The 21832-nt window shown below is 39.8% G+C and overlaps 1 protein-coding gene across 2 annotated transcripts in view; it reads right to left on the minus strand.

The window, feature by feature from the left end:
• Window positions 1–18656, minus strand: part of LOC117542606 (oxysterol-binding protein-related protein 10-like) — a 61987-nt gene extending 43331 nt beyond the window's left edge. For both annotated transcript variants that reach the window (XM_034210376.1, XM_034210375.1), the window contains exons 1-3: window positions 18133–18656; window positions 9017–9192; window positions 1299–1378 (exon numbers count right to left, since the gene is read on the minus strand). In XM_034210376.1, coding sequence (XP_034066267.1) covers window positions 1299–1378; window positions 9017–9192; window positions 18133–18383 — 507 coding nt within the window. In that variant the 5' untranslated portion in view covers window positions 18384–18656. The remainder of the gene's footprint in view (window positions 1–1298; window positions 1379–9016; window positions 9193–18132) is intronic.
• Between the last annotated feature and the right edge of the window lie 3176 nt (window positions 18657–21832).

Genomic DNA, 21832 nt, shown 5'->3' on the forward strand with positions numbered 1-21832 from the left:
AAGACTGGTTGTGGATAAAGATAGTTATTACTGCACCCAACACTGTCCTTTTTGAGAAATGAGGCCACAGAGACATGAACAGGACCATAAAACCAGGAATATTAGATACATTCATTCTCAAATAAGGCAGCAGAAGCGTGCTGACATATTTCCCTAAATCGCTAAATCTTCTGTCAATAGAAGTGCTAAAAATATTCACAAATTATACAGGCAAGAGAAGTTGCACATGACACGTTAAAGCTGAGCTCTGTGTGGCGTGTAAGTTGCGGATTTTCACATATTTTACAGTTTGTACATTATTTATTACATTTCAAATTCATCAAATATGCAAGAAAAGTAGTCTTCACTTTTTTTTATCTTGCATTATTTGTTAACTATTTGAACAAAGGTCGGATTATTTATTTCCTGCTTAAATGATATTCACAGACAGATTTAATTGATTAGGCGTTATTTATTGTCTGCAGGGACTTGGCATTTATTTGGTTGACATTTATCAAAGTCTGTAACTGTGGATTTAATCTCCCTGTGAGTTCATAGGTAAAGAGTGAAGAAGGAGTCAGAAAATGAAAGAATACTCCGTTTTGTCACTTACATCAGTTATCTACAAACAGATACAACTGGCATTTACTGGTTGTCAATATTAAGCAATTATTCAACAACTAATTTATAAGTGAAAATCTAGTTTGTGTGGAGTGTAGATGATTAGTTGGTAATTATGTAAGAACTTGGCTAAGTATTAAGAGCTGGAGCTGGAGGCTGCTGCACGACTTGGAGAGAAAAGGTAATTTTAGCAGGCCAGGATGATGAGAATAAGGAGCCGGGAAAGAACTTTAAAACTCCAGAGGGAACGTTAAATGAGTCTCCTGAGGAATGATGCCATTTGAATTGAGAAATGGCATGGAAAAATGTGTCACCTTTAGACTCACAAGAAATGTCAGTAAACTAAAGCAGAACAGAAACAGAGAAAGGCTCACACACTGACTGAAGATGGTTTCAACCTGGGGGGGGGGGGGGGGGGTTCCTTTCCTGTGCACAGAATGACAAACTGTTGAACTCAATAACCTGACCTGAGTTTACTGAATTCAATTCTCCCCCTGAGGAACATACCTAAAGCTAGGAACAGTGTCATGTGTACAACTTACTTCCTCTCTGTGTGTGAGAGTGAGAGTGTGTGTGTGTGTGTGTGTGTGTGTGTGTGTGTGTGTGTGTGTGTGTGTGTGTGTGTGTGTGTGTGTGTGTGTGTGTGTGTGTGTGTGTGTGTGTGTGTGTGTGTGTGTGTGTGTGTGTGTGTGTGTAACCTTGGCACTGCTGTCAGAGTGACGCCTGGCACACGCTTGGAGCTGATGGATCCAAAACTGCTGCTCCTTGGCGTCGGAGGCTAAAAAAACCAGAACAAAAATAAATGAGATTACAGAACAAGCCTTAACTTCCTTTCCACACACAAGACATAAAGAAACACCAATCAACTGTTACACAAGTTCACAGTCAGGTCAATAGGCTGTTACAAGATAGCTGTGTGCCATAAAGTGTCTTTCCACATTCATTCAGTTTTTATTATTATTGTACTGTGGATCCAATTTCCTCAGATGCACTTTGAAATCATTGCCCAAGGTTTTTACACAGGAGGACCAAAGCGGCAGTTATCACAAGACCTATTTTACATTTTAATCTCTTTGGAAGAACATTATTTAATATACTGTCACTGTTTTAGTATCAATTTACTGTGTATATGCTTTTTCACAGCTTTTCTAGAAATCCAAGGAATAAAATTAGAAGAGCAAATTATTGTCCTCAATATGATTACAAATATTTTAGGAGTTTTGGAAACCAAGGTGGAAGAATACAGATAATAAACAATCATGGGTGTTCAAATTATTTTGGACAAAAAATGTGCCTATTTTTACCAATTAATCATAAAATCACTGTGCCTGCATCAGAGGTCTATTTACTATTTATATATGACAAAAAGTCTTAACAATTTAAACAAATTCAGATTTTCTTTTTAAAGTAATCGCTAAGGCCATTTAATGTCAGAAGATTGTTATATAGATATCTAGAACAAAATGCTACTTTAAATGTCTCAGAACAGAAAAACAGAACATTTGAGAAATGTAAAAAAACACTACACATTCTTGCTTGATTATAACACATTTGTTGCATATTTTGTTTGTTTCAACTTCCGACACATGAGCTCAGTATTTATTTAACTCCAGGTTAGGAGGATCAAGTTCAACCGGTCTGAAACGACGCAGTGAAAAGTGTTTGACCCCAAACTCAGTTCACTGAGAGCCGGACACATGGCATTTAGTGCAGGTGTCGAGTGTGTAGGTTTCAAGTGTGGTTTCCTTTAGGCACTAAATTAGTTTCAAGTATAAGATTAACACTAACTCAAGGCTCAAACAAATAAATGGGTTCATAATGCACAAACAGAAAAACGAATACAAAAGAACATTAGTATTAACACTGAACACGGGTAAAACCTAAAAAAAACAATAGCTATGTGCTCAGCTAAGATGACAGATTTCTGGCTCTAGCTATACTTACGGGACCGACATGACACTGGTATCAATCTTCTCATCGAACTCTTCCACTGCTGTGAATTAATATAAATCGCACAGCCCATAAAATGATCAGGGAATCAGCATAACAATTACAGAGCAGGCTTGAAGCCAGAGTTCATGATTGAATGTCAGAAATCAGTGAAAGCCCTCCTGCTGGATGTCAGTGATCTCTTTGGCAGCCAAATGATTATTCAACTGTCCTCCCGGCTATGTGACCCTGATACTTTCTCCATGAGGTCTGTGCATCACATCTGAACCCCTTCATTTCCCCCCCCCGTCATAAATTGAACATTCAGTATTCAAAGGGTAGAAGCAATTAATTTGGCCGATTTGCCAGCAGCACAGGAAGCAGCTTGACACTCTCTGCATGCTTGTGGTTTTTCCCCCTTCGGCGCAGAGACAATACCCCCTGTTATCTGCACACAAATAGCTGATTGAAGCTCAAAATTGCTGACTAACACAGCGAGCTGCAACCCTGACATTCGAAGGAGATGCTGACTGTCCGCTTGTTTTGACCTGCTCCAGGTCAGACTGGAAAATAATATCCTTCTGATCCCATTTCACTGACTAATTATCAGAGAGCGATGTCTTTGGTGTGTCTGATAACACAGGCTGGAGGTCAATCACAACTGTAGGACCATAAAATAATAAAATAAAAAACACATGTTATCACTTGACGTATACACGTTCATTTTAAGATAATAAACTCTTTCTCGCAGTTTTATTAATTTAACATTTTTCCCCCTATTTTTATCCAAAGAAGAGCTTTAAACAAATGCAGCACTTTCTCTTTTAGAGAATTAATGGCTTTATTATAAGGAGTAAAATGCACACTGAAATGACACTTGTAATTCTCCATTCTATGCAAGTGTTTTTTTTTCAGTGCTGCTGAAAGGGATTTCAACGTATGGAAAATTATATTTGCACTTGTCAATCAATCACAGCTGAGACATCTGCTGCAGTCATGATGAGAGCACCTACAAAAGGCCTCTTTAAGTAAAGAGGCAACTCTGAGAAAATGAGACGTTCACAGACCTCCTGTCAAGTGCAGCGCTCGAGCCGATCTCTCCCACTGGGAGCGGCATCTCGCCTCTCCGGGAGAGAACACAATATTCACACAGAAAACACCTGTGCCAAGCTCCTTCTGCAAAAAGTATACCTTCCCACTTATACCTCATCATCAACCAAAATCCGTTTCTCTAAAAGGAGCTACTTACCCAGAGTGTGAGCCTAAATCTGATATTTGTTCTGCAATGTGCACAAGCATAGCTGTGATTAAAGATAATTAGCTGTCTGTATTGAGTAGAGCAGTGTTGCTATGCTAATATGCACCTGTTTGCATGGTGATGCAAGAGATATGCACACTGCTTTAGCTCAGAGCAGGACATGCTGTTCTCATTCAGAGAGATGAAAAATTCAAAGCTGGGTTTGTGTCACATGAGGTGCAGCCTCAGTGGTAACATGCTGACAGCTCTATTCATGGGATGAATGCATGAGGGTTTGCGCTTTAAACTGAGACATGAGAAACTGGTCTGCCTGCACATTTGAAGAAAGCAACAATACACACTCATATGGGTCCATGTGTCTTATTTAAATGTAGATATCCATCCCAGGGAGATGGCTGAAGGATATATATACACACCATATTATATTCAAAATAAATGTCATTTTAGGTTTGACTTTAGGTTTTAATTTGCTCTTAAAGGTGGGGTAGGTAAGTTTCAGAAACCGGCTCGAGTGCACTAAAATTTGAAAGTACACAGCCGAAAAGAATCCGCCCCTTCCTTCAGACTTCCTTACAGAGCACCTCCTCCAACACACATGAACGCGCACATGACGTCAGCAGACTGGTGCAAGTGGCCGCCTGTTGCTGGCGAGTCATTGAAGTACTGCTGCAATGCACGTCCAATGACGGCACGCCCAATGAGGGCACGAGATACATTTGTGCGTGCACGAGATGGAAGGCTGACAGACAGGGCGGCAATCCAATCCGTTTAGCTGGCCCGGCTAAACGGATTGGTTGTACTTTTTACATTATTACGGCTTCCACAGATGAATTTTTTTTATGGATTTTTTGTCAAAGCACTTAAGATATTCATTGCTATCGGGATGTTAAGAGCATTCCATGGAATATAACAAAAAGTGTATCTCGAGCCGGTTTCTGAAACTTACCTATCCCACCTTTAATAGCTTTAACTAGATTTAAAATCTCCAGCTCCTCTACCACAACCATCAGCAACAAGTGGACATGGAGAACTACATGTTGCTAAATCCACTGCGGAGAATAAACAGAAGGGCAACAAGGCAACCATGGTAACCATGCTCGGGGGTCTTCTTCGCTGCTTTTGGTGTATTTTGTTGCGGAAGTACAGCGCCACTTACAGGCCCGGCATATGTACTACAGCGTGTGAACGAAATACTTTTTTGATATCGAATTTGGTTCGTTTGCGTTTTGTTTGCGTTCCCATGTAAATGGAGCCTTAGACTGCTGCACCTTGTGTGTTGTGTGCTGAGCTGTTTATTTAAATATGTATGCAAGGAAACTTGAATGTCATGTGTAGGCAGAAAAGTGTACTTATACATTACTTTACTGAACTACGTTATAAGATAAACACTATGGAGGAAATTATCATGAGGTCAATTTATTTAATTTTGGAACCTCTAAAGATCACAAAATATGTTATATGCTAATGAGCAATCTGTTTCTCCTGTTCTTTTTCACAAATGCACAAAACTATAGATCAAGCTTGTTTAAAACAGTCAGAATGTAGGCTCATACATTACTGAAAGGAAATGTTTACATTAGCTTTCCTTCAGAGAGTTAGAAGAGATGATTGATGCCACTCTGTAGTTAAATATGGATACCAGCATGTAGCCATGAAGCTTAGCTTAGCATAAAGACTGGAAGCAAAACAACTACCAATCCCTGTAAAAACACAACTTTACATTTCTGGTTTTGTAAGGATCAAAATACAAACTGCTTTCTTAAGATAACCGTCTTCCGACATGGGATTGGTGTCTGAATTTTATTACTTTCAAAAAGAAAGCCCAAAATGTAAAATCACATAATTACCAATCAAATTGTTTGCAGTAGCAAAAGCTAGACATATTTTTGGCAGATTTGTATTGAACAATGTTCTTGGCGAGGTTTTAATACTCGACAACAACAACAGATGTGTCCATAAAAATTTTGCAACATGTTTTTATTATTAGGATGCGTAGTGATTGAGCCACTCGGAAAGCTGAACACATGCTGACCCATAGCAAAAGTGATAAATAGCTTAATTTGCCATCTGTGCAACTAGACATGTTTACAATCCCACGCTCTTGACCTTTGCTTACATCAGAACACGAAGCCGATAGTCTCCCAACATCCGATTATCAAAGCCTCACTTTAAATTACTTTTACATATAATGCTTTGGTTTAGAGCCAGAAAACCATTCGGGCGACTTAATTGCTGTGTTAGATGTGAAATGCAAGACTTCTGATGGATCACAGTATACATTTTGCATTTATAATGAAACATTATTCAAAACTGAGAACAACGGTTGCATATAAGACACAAAAAATGGTAAAGGGGGTCATTCAACAACATCAAAAAAGCCATTCAAATGATTAAATGTATAGCTACCAAATAATAAATTATAGTTGGGAAAACATGCTTTCCATAATGATGTTTTAGACAAAAAAGCCACATCACCAACTTTTTTCTGCTCTAATCCAATTCTTACCAATTATTTCTTTGTACTTTCTGATGAATACTTTTTTTGAATACTTGAGAGAACACTCATTAAACACACCAGCTATAGCAGGGGTGTCAAACTCAAATACACAGTGGGCCAAAATTAAAAAGTCGGTACTAGTCGAAGGCTGGACTGGTTCAATGTTTATTGCAAAACTTATTGCAATGAACTTATTGCACTTATTAAACCTGGAACTAACAAAGCTTAAATTATTGCCTATAAAAACAACATTAAACATTAAATAATCAGTTGCATTCATTTCTTATGGCTCTATCTGCAGAGTCCTTTCTTATGATTACATTTTTCCACTGGCCAACAACAGCTGAAAAAAAACAATTTCCCTCAAAGAAAAAAACAAACATGCCCTGTTGTCATGAGAGAAAAAGTGCAAAAGGAAACATCCATTAAACTCAGTTTGCTGCTCTGTGATGCTAGTTCAAGCCAGATACTTGGCATCTCATCTTGGGTGCAAGTTCATTAATGTTTGGGGTCAGGCTCTGAGCTGAGGAAATCCTCAGGATTGAGCAAAGGTGTGCGTGCAATATACCGGCGGGCCAGATCTAATAGTAATTTAAAATTATCCTGCAGGCCGAAATTAAATCCACCAAGGGCCTGATTTGGCCCCCGGGCCTTGAGTTTGACACATGTGACCTATAGTGTTAAAAAAGTGTTATTGAATCTAAACTCAATTAATAATGTTGTATTTCATTCTTTACTACACTCACTTTTACTGCATTGTCTTTAATGGCTGATCAATATAAGCGTCTTTTTAGGATAAATAATCTGTATGATCTGTTATTAGTATGCCAAAGGCACTTGAATTGTGAGACTTTTTTCAGCTCTAAAGAATCACCAGCTGCATAAAGTCCAATCAACATCCAACAAAAAAAGATCAACAAGTACCCTGCTTGAGAGGGAGATCTTGGGCAAAACATGTGAAATATTTTGCTGAAGGATCACAATTTTAACATTGGTATCAACTTAGACCTTAAAACAACTTGTTTTGGTGGTTGGGTGTCAGATAGCCTTTTAGTCTTTCAAAGGCTTTTTAGAAGATGAATCACTGTGACACTGAAACTCCCGCCTCAAGGTAGCTGCAGATTAGCGTATCCAGTATCTTCTTACACCAGTTAACAACAAGGACATTTTGTACAAGCCTCTTGAAAAGGTATCAAAACTAGAATAAAGGTGGCATTTAAAGCTTTAGACAGACCATCAGCTTTCAAATCCTGGAAAATGACTCCTGACTGAACCTTGAAGTTACTCTTTTGCTACTGCAAGGTGAGCTACTGGGGATTCGTATGGTAACCAATACTAGATCTGAACCATACTGGCTTACGTCCATGTGAGCCTCTTTGTCGCTGCGGTTTGAGCAAATTTAGGTTTTTGAAAAAAGTGTTGATATTTAACCGCAATTATTTTCAAAGGAATAGTATTTAAAAGCAGTTTAATGTTGTTGGAAGTCTTCAACTTCTAAACCGGCCCAGTGTTTATTAAACTGAATGGTATCAAAAGATAACTTTACTCTCACAGGACTTTCTTGATCTTTCTAAAATCTCACTGAGGCATTTGAAACTCAACCCAACTTCATCTTCACTGATGGATCATTGTTTCCTCTCAGCTCGATACACATGGACCACTAAGTTATTCGGAAATATAGGCCAAGTTATTATGATATCCTCCCCCTCGAGAGTGAAAGGGGACATTCCAGCAGCTCAAGTGGAGCAACGGTAAAAAGGAGTTTCTCTCGCTTTACCAGATACAAGTCACTGAAAGCAAGGGCCTTCAACACAGTGACAGGCTACAGGCTCTGTGTCTGGCACTGGGTCTTAAAGTTATAATTCTCTTTAGTGTAAATGTTATGCTTTGGCCAAACATTTCACTCAATATGCAGCTTTTTACGGGGGAAAAACACTGATTGAGGTTGGGATGCCAATATAACAACTATAATCATAGAGTATTTGTATCTAAAGCTCCCTGCTTTGCACCATATTGGAATAACAACTCGCAAGAATAATGACTATTTAGTTGATAAAACATTATTCTGATTCTGGTATATTGCTTGTTCTGTCTGAGCTATTCAATTTACAATCCTATAAAACAGGCAGAAACAGTAAATCCTTCCTAATAAGCAGCTGAAACTTAATAGGTTTGATAAATTAAAAAAGGAATTATAAGGAGCTTGTAAGTTAATAATAAACCAATACCAGACATACTCTGCCTAAGCTCTGGTTTTCTTACCAACTAAACTCTAACTGTGTTTGTCTGCTGTTGGGGGCAGGTAATGTAAGTGGATTTTTTAGAGCTGTTTTGTTGAAAACAGATGCCTAATGCAACTGGAAACACAGCTATCAGAGCAGTGAGAGTTAATCAAAACAGTAAAGTTGTGGACCATAAAAACATAAACAAATAAGACAATAATGTGCTCAATAGAGCCGAGGGAAATAATAATAATTCGTCATGGAATCCATTATTATTCTAAAAGTAATGATGAGCTGCAGCTTTAAGAGTAAAACTTACTTTCAAAACTACTAACATGTTAGTAGTACAGTGCATTCATAAACACTCTACAGAAAAAAGTTCATTTCATTCATAACACTCCAGTCTGTTCACACTGCACCCCGAGCGACTCCAACATTAAACACACACACTGCACTGAGTGTTTGTACGTTCCCATATACGGGCAGCCTGCAGCGGGCATGAGGTCTCACCTCTGAGTTTGTACAGCTCTCCATTGACAGAATTGACAACGAACATGTGCGGAGCTTCATCGCTCGGGGTTACCGATGCACCGATTAGAGGAAGGGACCCTCGAGGCTTCTGGCTCTTCCCCTGCTCGTTGACAAAGTACTGCAGCTGTCCCACCTCTGGATCCAACACAAAGTACCTGCATGGGAGAAAAACAAACAGACAGTTAGGAAAGTAATGGGCCAGAGAGAAGGAAAGGGGAGAGGGAAATAGCAGAAGCACCATTATTATCATTTTGTTTTATGATCTCATTACCGCGGCTTGTTTGTTTTGCCAGTTGTTTACTGGCAAAACCTTTCTTATACTTCTGTTGCGCTGACTTGTGAGAGAGATGAGGAAAGAGAGGAGGGTGGCTATGAATGAGTGTGAAGTGAGGCAAAAGAGAGCTGCTGCACAAAGACACAACAGCCTTACATTTCTCACCTCAATGCCTGCAGGATGTAATTTACACCAGCTTTCCAAGCAAAATGAGTGGAAATACCCTCCTGTGAACATTAAGCTACCACCAACATCCAGCCGGCAGCTCATTTCCAAATTACTCAAGGTAGCGATTAGAGCGGTCATCTTGAGCAGATGCCACAGCTCGAGGCGGTGTGGGAAATTAAACCCCACATTTTTCCCTTTGTGATTAATAAATCACATTCAATCACTGCATAATTGAATCTCTGCCTGGCTCACCGCAGGCCTGAATATGCAATGCCAGACGGAAACATAAGAGAAGCAGACACATTTCATTTCCTGTGGCCAGAAAGGAGTGTGTATGACATTCAAGAAACCGACCTGTCTGCCCTGCTTAACGCTTTAATTTTGCTTTGCAGTTCGACACGGGCCAGAGTGGCACTGGGTAGCTTTGGCTGACCTTTCTCTTGTTTGTGTTCAGTGGCCCAAGGTAACAGCAGTTCTCTTTGTCCCGTCTTATTATGATCCATGTATCGGCCTTCTCTGATAATCCCCGTGTTCACAATCAATTTTCTCTTTCCAAACACGACTACAGTAGCTGCAGTATTGATCTGGCCTTTACCAAGAAGCAGCGCTCTTCACATGGACCTCATATTTTTCTTACTATCGCCACATCATGGGTGTCTCTGAGGATTGAAGATTTACAACCATGTCAACTCAAGTTTACCAAGGCTGTTGATTTTTCAATAGCTGTCTTAGAGATTGCCGAAGTCACACTACTACACTTCACTACTACTACTACTAGTATTTATTTTCATCTGAAATGCAAACCTCTTTGTATACGACCAGACTTAAGACCCTTTCCCACATGCATTACAACCCTGAAATAATATGGAATACCTAGATGAGCTGTACAGTATGTGTCAATGCACATTTTGAAACAGTCGTACCAGTCATTAAACAGACTTCACCCAGTCAGCTCCCTAGCACTACATTAAGTAGCAGGCCCAATATTTTCCTCAAGTCATTAATAAAATGTTGGATAATGAGAAATGTAAATCAAACTTTCCTAAAGCTGATATGACATTTGAGAAGCTGGTCGAGCAAATGTTGACCGTTCAGCCAAACGTCATTGTTCCATACTTAACACATTTGAATATGCATGTCATTATAAAAACAGTCACATAATTTCATTAATGTTAAACTACCAAACTGGTTTTAGACAACATGGTCTCAATTTGCCTTGTGTAAAAAGTATCCCTATCAGTACCACAATGAGATGTAGAAAAGGTTACATTTGGGGATAAGGGAGCATTGGCCTTTTATCGATAGTCCCAAATGTTTAGAAACTCACGCAGTGTGAAGCTCAAGGTACAATGTTGGTCTGACAATCCTTCCAATTCTCTGGTCTACAGTGAAATCTCTCAAAAACGAATTGATTGAATTCATTTTTTTGTGATTTCAAAAAGGTGCCCAGAGGTTGAATCCTAATGACTTTGACGATCCCCGTCTGACTTGCCACTTGTGCCACAATCTGGTCAAATCCTTGGTCCAAAACATAATGGCATTCCGATGCAAATTGTGTTTAGTGCACTACTAAACACAAAAATAAAATAAGACAGTTAACAGTGACCATCATGGTAAACATCCTTTTTGCTATCTATCAACATGTTAGCTTTGTCATTGCTGATACTGCTAATGATAGCATTTAGTGCATAGCATTGCGATGTAGTAAAGCTTGTTAATGCCGCTAGTAGCACTGTAGACTCTGAGTCTTGTTTTTTACTCATCATTATAGTCTATAAAAAGGAGAATACATTTTATGAAACAGAGCAGCACAATTTTACATTTTCGACGATGGAGCAGGCAATTGTTTAACATTTAGCTCGATTTAGATCAGATGATTTACAAATGTATTAATCAACTACTAACTGTTTAGCACATCATGAATGGCTTCAGTTTTTGCAAATGATAAGAGGACAAAGGAACTCTGAGACTGCCTCCTTCACATCAGGCATTTTCCCATGAACCCTCCACAGTTCCCTAGAGAGGATGCAGTGAATACTGTTCTCTGAAAATTGATCCCACTCACAGCCTTGCCCGCTTCCATCAGGAGGGCTGGAGATTTATGTCGACCACAGCCAACGATCTGCCTTAGTCCGTTTTTATCCAGCCATCTCTTTTTCTCCCTCACATACTGTTACTGTACATGAAGTCTTATCCCCTGTTCAGTCAGCAGAGTGGAGGCTTTTACTGTTGACTCCCCCAGGCAAAGTCCTTTCTTTAGCATCTAAACCACAGTGTAGACCTTTAACGTGATGGATGGTGCTGGATAACAAACCAGCAGCTTTACATTCAGCCTCTAGTGTTATAGCAGAGCTGATAATGTTCGACCTGCAGTAACATTTTCCCTTCTGGTAGCATGAAGCTGCAGCAAACTGGGCCAAATCTGAATATAATGAAATGACAACAATGATGAGCAGTGTTTCTGCCCTTGTAAAACTGCATATCAGGATTTGATGACCTTTAATCAGGATCAATGTGGAAAAACATCAGAAAAAAATGCTAGATTTAACTTTGGTTGCTTTGGTGATTCTTCATCTAAACCTACCTCTGAAATGTTATCACTCACACACACTAGAATAAACATCTGTAACAACAAAGCGCCTTCAGTTACTGATCTTATTTCGTTTTTTTGCAGATATCATCCAAATCGACACCATAACAATAACAACACTCTTAAAAGAGCTTAGTCACGCACATTTATCCTCAGCGACAGAAACAGCCATTTCCTAATGCAGGAAATAGCTTGTCAGCAGAATTTGGATCTCCTGAAAGGCTGTAAATCATCCTTATTATTGGCAGGAAAAGGAGGATGTGTGCATTGTATTATTCAAAAATGTCATTGAAGAATCCTAAAGCTGTATACATTTATATCTAACCATGACTAGGCAAAAACTCCAAAACAAAAGATGCTCTACTTTTCACCAGACACTTCCTTACTTGGGCTCTTTGCGGTATAACTTGAATGAAAAAAAGATTCTGACTTTTAACACGACACAGGTCTGAACTGAGTGCTGCAGATAATTGTAAAACCTGAACAAGAAGACAATGCAGGATTTACGCTTTAACGGACAGCTTTCTCAGATCAGATCAGTCTATAAACAGGTATTCTTCCTCTAATGCAGTTTCCACTACATGGTACACCTCATCTCAGATCCGCTTTAGGTAGCAGCTACTTTACTCAGTTTCGTTTTGGAGGAGGAACTGAGTTACCAGCAAACAAAAAGACTATTCGACATTGAAGACAAATTTAAGCCACCTAAAAAATCTAAAGAAGGGCAACAAAAGTACACCAGGCTGAGCTTTCTTCCTGTTTTCTGCTACAGAAACACCACACAGATCCTCTCAGCTTTGATCAAAGCAGCACAGCAGTGCTCCTTTTCTAGTGAACACATCCACAAAGAAATGATTCATCCCTTAAAATGTACTCCGCACCAGGCCGGCCGCTATAAAGACAACAGAAAATGTACTATCTACACATGTAGCAATCTTTTTGGATCCAGCCTGATATTACAAGATACCTGAAACGGGAGACAGAAAGCGTTGCATTTTTATTACTCTGGGATCTGCATGCATATGTTGCACCTAGATGTGATCCATAAACACTCATCAGTCTAAGAAAAAGATTATAAACAAAGAATGGACCAATACCTCTTTGGCCTCTACACTATGAAAAGCAGAATCACCACACAAACCATGACTGAGCTGATCACACACACACACACACACACACACACACACACACACACACACACACACACACACACACACACACACACACACACACACACACACACACACACACACACACACACACACACACACACACACACACACACACACACACACACACACACACACACACACACACACACACACACACACCACACACACACACACACACACACACACACACACACACACACACACACACACACACACACACACACACACACACACACACACACACACACACACACACACACACACACACACACACACACACTCTCTTTAAAAACTGTGTGATAAAGTTGTTTGAATAAAGATGTACCTTCCTGATCCACCACTGCATTGTTTCACCTTTGTCAGTTTTCCAGTATCCTCTGCTGTCCCATAAACCAGAAGGTCAACTGAGTTTGCTTTCAAATGGGTTGACTATGTGAATACAAACGCAAAGAACTGACAGGGCTTTCTGTTCTGTCGAGTTTTCTATCCACGTTAAGAGGACTGAGTTTGATTAGTTTAAAGAGGACTATGTGTGAAAACACCATAACACTTCTCTGACAAGTGAGTCAAAGGGATGAATAGACACATGCAAACTCACATCACAACATCAACAACAGTTTAGACAAAAATACATCACAGTGCATTAACAAACCAACAACATGTAGAAATGTTCTTTGGGTTATTTGAAGAAATAGCTCCAATCTAGACCATGATGGAAGTTAGCACCACTTCCATCATTTTAACTTTAAAGGTCTCCTATTATACTCTTTTTCATCAATATATTATAGGTCTCAGATATATACAAAACATGTCTCTGAAGTGTTTGACTTGAAATACCAACAGATTACCCATTGTAGCATCCCATAAACCCCTCTGTTTCAGGCCTTTTTCAAAAGTGCTGATTCTCTGTCTGTTACTTTAGATGAAAATAAGAGGCGCATTTACACCGCAGTACTTTTCCCACAAAGGTTCATGAGAACTTAGTACTTAGTACATGAGAACTCTTTTGTCGCGTTCACACCAAAAAGAGCCGGTACTAAAATTAGTTCATGAGAACCTTTTTACCCCCTTTTCAGTCCCTGCTAGAGAGCAGGGACTTTCATGGGAGAAAAAGGTTCCTATGTCTGATTGGCTGGGCGGATTGCAAACCACGCCCCGTAAAACTCCCAAAAAGTTTTGTGAAGCCGCCATTTTATTATCCTCGCATTAGCATTATTAGCATTAGCCCAGCGCAGAAACGCAGAGAGACTAACTTATGGCAACACAAAATAAAACATGGGAGCGGTGGAGATGAGGAGGTGTCGGCGTTCTGGCAATTTACTCAGAAGGCTTCAGTAGAAGCTGCTGGGAGTCCCAGCAGCTTCTACTGAAGCCAGTCCCCAACTCCGGGGACTTCCGGCCGGGGACTTTGGGCGGCAGTATACGCCGTGAAGTGGTTTGCGGCCTGCCAGTAAACCCAAAGCAGAAGAAGAAGAAGTGACGTCAGCGGCTTCATTTGCCTAATCCACCCCCAGGGATTTATTGTGAACGCGATCTGTACTTAGTTCATGAGAACTAAAGAGTTCTCATGAGTTCTCATGAACTAAGTTCTCATGAACCTTTGTGGGAAAAGTACTGCGGTGTGAATGCGCCTAAGGAGCCACTCCCCACGCCCCTCTGAGAGATATTTAGATCAAATAAAACACAATGGTGCTCTAGGAGGAGATTCAGGTGATAAGGTGGGGGGGGGGGGTTACTTTGGTTGGTTATTGGCTAATGGTTACACAAGCCAACAAATCGTTATGACATCATAAAGTGGCCAAAATCTGATCAGCTTATTTTCAGACAGGTTTTTCTATCAATGGATCAGGACAAAAAGTGAGCAAATCTTTTTTCCTGAAACTTTCAAAATGTCTTTACACAGAGGGGACACATGCTGATGTATAAAAGACATGAAAATGTGATGTTGCATAATAGGTGACCTTTAATATCACACTTATTAAGGAATGCATTATGCCAATGGGGTCCTCACAGGTACAGTATAGTGTGTATCTGTGTCTATAGAAACAAGAAATGGCTACACACTCTCTGACAGAAACCTACACACAGCACCTACACAACATAATAGCCCTTCACGCTGACACATGGCCACCCACACAGCGGCAGTATTAGCTCCACTCAGGTCTACTGCCCACCACGGCAACACCTGCCAAACACACGATGAGTTCCTCCGCCCGATAAATATTAGAACGTGACTGACGACTGTAATTACTCCAACAGCGCCAGTCTCCATCAGTGCACCGCCTCTCCTCCTTCAAGGGTTTCTATTTATAAATGCTGAAGGCACTTAAAGATATTAACTTAACACAACCTGAGAAAGGATTATTCTCTTCTGCCTAGAATGGTTAAGATATTTCAAGTCATTTTCAGTACAACAATCTTCATTTCATACATTTATTTCACCAACTCTGGTAAAAACTCTAATTTAATGTATCCAATGTGGCAGAGAAAGCCCTCTTGAGCAGGGACTAATTGAAAACAGAATACTTGTGCATGTTCACACACAATCTACAGACAAATGTAAACAATTGCTTTCAAATTAAATTGTAGGGAGATTGAACGCTGATAGATATTTTAAAACAACTTTAGACAAAATATGTTTTCTGGTTTGTTTACACCAAGGTCATCTCTAAACACAGGCCTTTATCTCTATCTTATTAAGCCGTGAAACACATTTTAGAAACTAACTGACAACAAGACCCAATCTTCAAACTATAGATAGAGGCGTGTAAATGAGTAGCATAATGGCTTAATAAAAAAGAATATATACAACAATTATATCATGACTCCAGGAATCATCCATTTCCACTTTCAATTAGTCCATTTAAAAACGGTTCATTTGTTTTATTTGAAGAACAGAACAACCATCTCGCTTTGATTGGCCACATCCTGTGGTGGATCAACATGCATGAAGCTAAATATGATCCATAAACACTATGGCTTTGTTCAAAAGAGCTACATTTCCAGGATGTGTCAGACAGCATTCCCCCTCTGCCTCTCACTTTGACTTGGATCTCTCCTTGAAAGCAAGACCTTCCACTTCAGGCACTTTGAAATTGAAAAAGGTACCATCACCCCAAAGAACAAACAGCTTCTTTAACATACCTCAGCTTACACCCCGCTCAAAACACTCTGCACATCTTACGAATTGTGTTAGTGTTCAAGAGTTTGTGTGAGCAGAGGTATTATTCCTGTGGGTGAATCAAGATGCAGTTCATTGTATCTCTGCCTGTCAGCTTAATGTGAGAGCAGGGAGCAGCCATTCTTTCTCTCCACCTTCGCCTCCCTACCTCACCCCTCTCTCACATATACACTGGCTTCCAGCCCAGCTCATACAAACTACAGTCTCAGCTTCCTTCATCTCTGCAGCACTGCAACATCAACAATGGAAGAGTTATTTTTGTGTGCCTAATGTAAAATAACAAATTTCATTATCAAATCTGACAACAGCTACGGAACAGATATTTTTGCATAATTCATGTCGATTGTACAGAAGTTGAGCAGCTTACCTTCACTAGAAAACTCTTTACCTCAGAGAGATGTTTTATTTTTGGCTCACAAGAACAACAACTGTAGGCTTTGGTATTTTATATAATTAAACTCAACGTTTTTAATAGAAACTCTCATATTGTCTGGTGCACCCTAAATGCTACATGAAGTACAGTGCTGTTGCTTAGATATTCGGCTCTTCATAATGAGAGCGACTGCAGTAATTCAGAAAACAAGAAATATGTTTATTTAATAGAAACAATATCAAACATGTGTCGTATTAAATCCAGGGATGCCTTTGAAGATGTGTCAGGCTAAATGTCTGCCTACATTCAATATAACAGCACTAAAATTAAGCCTATTTTTAGGAATCTTATAACTAGAGCTAAAATGAGTCGTCAATAAAAGCAATACAGAAACACTATTTTGATCATCTTCTAGCTGGAAAATTACAATATCTGATGGAGAAATAGTCTCTTATTTAGCAGCATACTGCCAATCCATACCCTGATACCAACATGTTTGTGTCAACATTGACAAATGATTGGTCTAGATTTATTTTAATAATAATTTGATCAAAAACTCTAAATATTCTCTGATCCCAGCAGCCCAAATGTGAATAATTACTGCCTTTACTGGATATTGTTGTAAATTAAATTCCTTTGGGTTGTTTAATTACAAGATGTCGGGGCATCTGTTGCTGTTTGCTGAAGTTTTATAGAAAATAGAATCATTAAACATTCAATAAGGAAAATAATCTTTCGTTTCATCGGAATACTGGGATCTGCATAACTGGAAAGTGTGTCTGATGTCTGTGGCACCATAACATTAGAAAAAATGCATTATAACAATTTCAATTTTCACTATCAATGAATCTTCTGATATTGCTTCAAGACTTCCCAAAGCCTAAATTGGACGTCTCCAGATTTTTTATTTTGTCTGAGAAACAGTTCAAACCCCTGTGCATTTTTAGGAAATGGTTTACCAACAAAAAAGTTGTCATTTCAGCTCCAAACACAACAACAACAACCCTAAATCCAGCCTCAGAAATGACTGTAGAGTTGGGTCAACACACCTTGTCAACCAACGCTAGGAGGATATAATTCAGGATTTGTAGCTCAGTTAGATACAATATACAGCCCATAATCTGAATGTTTTAACATATTAGTCAGTAACGTAGTCCATTAGCAGGCCTACAAGTCATGTGTGCAGGCGGGTTTTAAACCCCCTCCCCCCCTCCTCCCCCCCTCCTCCTCCCCCCTTCTCACAGTGACGTGGAGGTAAAAGTGCAACGTGGACGGGGCAAATAACAACACTCTTGACACCTGAAGTGAACCGTGCTCTCTTTCATCCGTGCCCTTACCTGTTCTGCCAGCCCTGGATCAGGTTGGTGTATTTGCTCAGCACTCCTTCCAGCTGCCTCTTGCGGGGCTGCTGTAGATTCATGCTGTTCCCCAGCACCGCTCCAGCCGGGCCGCCCAGGGAGCTGCAGCCCGGGCTGTGAGACCCGCTCCTCCCGGGCTTCCTCGTCGAAGAAGAGTTCCCGCGGTCCGACGAGGAAGAGTTGGGTTTGTTGGGAACGGGTTGCGGACTGCAGAGCGTCTTGTTGTCCATCCTGGCGACAGGACGGCGGAGAGCAGGAGGAGGAGGAAGAGAGGACAATGATGGACCAGCAGCAGCAGCAGGGAAGATTTCAGCAGAGCATAAGTGGCTAACAGGGGGATGTGTGTCCGCTGAACTAAAGCAGAGGCAGTGGGTATGCTTTGACTGAGCTGCGCCGGTGGTGTAAGCGTCCCTTGGTGCGTGAGAAAGCGGACATATTCCCCGGTGGTATGTGTGTCCTCTGCAGTGCGTGGCTGTGTGGCACTGTGTGCTCCTCCAGCGTTTTCCTGGTAGGCAGGGACAGCAGAGGCAGACACTCCCCCTCCACTCTAGAGCTGCCCCCGGATATTACAATGCAATCATTACACACATCATCATACCGAAAAAAGTAACCCCCTCCCCGTCAAAAAATAAAAAATGCTGCAAATTCCAGCAGGAAAACCCGGAGATGAGTCATGATGTAAGGCTCATACAAACCGAGACTTTCTTATATATTTTCAAGGGCATTACCCCCAAAAAGCTAAAAATATCCAAATGCTGTCTCCTGTTGGCCTATATGTATCTAGCAATTGATTATCATACAAGTATTAATGAAAAATAGAAACGCTAGTCTTACTGCTACACTGTGGTATTATTAGTAGCCAAGACTCATTTTTAAACACTGTTTAATTATATGCCTTTATCATATACGCAATATATGTTTTCCTTCAAAGTAAGAATTAAGAGATATATAATTTTTCCCAGCTCTGAGTCTCACCTGCAGTTTTCCTCTTAGGGTGAAAGCACAACATCCACCATTGAGAGGGTATCTTCTGTAGCCTGAGAGGCTAAACACAGGGAAAACATGGCAATATATTGAAGAATGTTTGCTTTTGACAACAACATTTAAACATATTTTATTATCTTATCTTTTATATTATTTTTTATTTTGACAAAGTTAGAACTAATCTTACATTTAAATAGGAAAAGAAAATGATCATAATCATTATATCTTCTGTTTTAAAGTGAAGTTAACCTACACTCTACCAAAACTCTTTCTTTAAAGACATAAGAGACAGTGGCTGGAAACACAGTAATGATCCTTGGTACACATCAAAGTAGGATATAACCTTTTCAAGCATACACTTGCGACCAGGACAGCAGGAATGAAAAGAAGACTTAATGAAGACCTGACTGAGGAGCTGCAGGCTATTAAGAAAAGGCAGAGATTGCGCTGAGCAATTGAAGTCATGCTTCAATGAATCTCCACAGGACACTTAGCAGAGCACGGATAGATTCCTGCTTCTCGTCAGCAAAGGCAGCCACAAAGCAAAGATCAATAGAAGAGAGTAAAACAAATCCCTGGGCAACAGAGTCAGAGAGATTTGTTAAAAAGCTTGTGCTGAGAGTCAAGCGTGGGTCAGCAGCATTTTATTACTAGAGGTCATGTCAGTTTGACTCTAAGGCCTTTCCTATTAACTTTCAATTTAGAGTGTGTATAAATCAAAGACAAAGGATTTATCATGTACATTTTGCAATATAAAGGCTGTTAACTAACAGTTAAAGATTGGGTTATTTGTTTCATAGTTTCTAAAAAAGAACTCTTCCTTTTTCCTTCTTCTTTGACATTTGCATCTCTCAGTTTCCTTAATATGGATTTCTCTGCTTTATATTTTTCTGACATTTGCAGCATTTTTATGACCAACTAGCCAATATTCTCCGTATAGACCTAGCTTGGTCCAACCAATTCTTACCCTGGTGGTCACACATAATACCAACACTAATAGCTAGGCTTTCAATAAAGTTATGTTTTCAGCCTGGGTTGTCTGTTCATCTGTTTGGTTTACAATAAAACAACTTGCCTGATTAACATGAAGCGAATAACGTACCAAGAAAACACCCAATACATTTAGGAGCAGATTCAAATTACATAGCAGACACTAACATTACTTTGAATATTTCTCATCTTGGTTTTCGAGAAGACCCCTAATAAATGTGTCCTCTAGATTCCGGCCTCTCCTGACTGTCTTTCTTTATCTGTTCTTGAATGTACTTTAGTTATCAATAATAATATTGCAGCGAGAAATGGAGATCAAGCTTAAGGGTCTCCAACACACTGAACAGTGTCTACATACAATATTACTATAAATACATCTAGTAGCTCTAAAGAACATGCACTCAACAATGCTCTTCCATTGGTTTTTCAACAATACACTCGCCAAGTAGGAAGTCAATTGGATGAAGAGTTGATGGGAAATTCCAAGGACAAACATATTGAATGTCAAAACACACGGCTGCCCTTGACGGACATCACAACAGTTATCTATTATTTTACACATTTGTTCTCTGCTCCTCTGGCAGCTCTATCCTCTGCTCTCCTCTTGCTGTGTCTCTCATGTTTGACAAAGAATGTATGAGGAGATGCTGGTTGTTGAAGTGGAAACAAATCCCAAACTATATGAACCAGAGTCCCTTGTTAGGCTCGTTTACTGTAACCAGTGTCATGCAAGCGACCATCAATGTTGACTTATCTTAGTCCTATTCCAAGATTTCCCATGCTGATGCACTTGTTTTTTTAATTCAAGCTGTATATTGTTTTCTTATCAGTGATCATTAAACTGTACAGAGTTTTGAAAAATAACAATTGCTGCAAATGCCGATTTGTCTTACATATAAATTATACAGGGGACACGTTTTTTTTAACAGAAAGAAGAAAAGAAAGCTGACCGAGAGATCGCTTAAGACTGACCTGAGGACTTTGGCTCTTCTGAAAACTCTGCAGTATCATCACATTTTAAAATCCTCTTCACCATCATAATTCCTTTCTTTTAAAGGTCACCTATTATGCAATATCCACTTGTTCATGTATTTTATAAATAAACATGTGTCCCCTCTGCATTAAGAGATTCTGAAAATGTCAGGAAAAAAGATTTGCTCACTTTTTGTCCTGATCCATTTATATAAAAACCTGTCTGAAAATGAGCTGATCAGATTGTGGCCACTTTATGATGTCATCTCTATCTGTTAATGTGTTTCATCGTTTAGAACAAGCATCCTCAAAGTCCGGACTCCGGACCGAACCTCAACTGTCTCTGGACTCTGAGCAAATTATTCTTTGCATATGTATTATCTGTATTATCTGTGAGACATCGCCACAACGCAACGAGTCAAAATTCTCCGCTATTTCCACTGCAAACAGCGCTCTGCAAGTCTGCATGTCCGACTGTTCCACTGTCTGAGTGTGTCTGTCAACGCTTCGGTCCAATCACATTCAGCATCCCGTCAGTGTTTTTTCCCCCCCAACAGTCTGCGAATCAGAGGCACAGTAGGGCAGGTCTTAGCGGAATGCGGGTCGGAAAAATGCGTGTGTCGTCTCTTTCAACCTGTCTGAGACAGAGCGAGAGTTTTAAAAAAAAAAAGTCAGAGCGAAAGTTTACAGCTCATCTAGTTGCATCTGTACTGTAGCTAGTAGCCTAGTTTCA

Source organism: Gymnodraco acuticeps, unplaced genomic scaffold (genome assembly GCF_902827175.1).
Source record: "Gymnodraco acuticeps unplaced genomic scaffold, fGymAcu1.1, whole genome shotgun sequence".
NCBI classification, from domain to species: Eukaryota; Metazoa; Chordata; class Actinopteri; order Perciformes; family Bathydraconidae; genus Gymnodraco; species Gymnodraco acuticeps.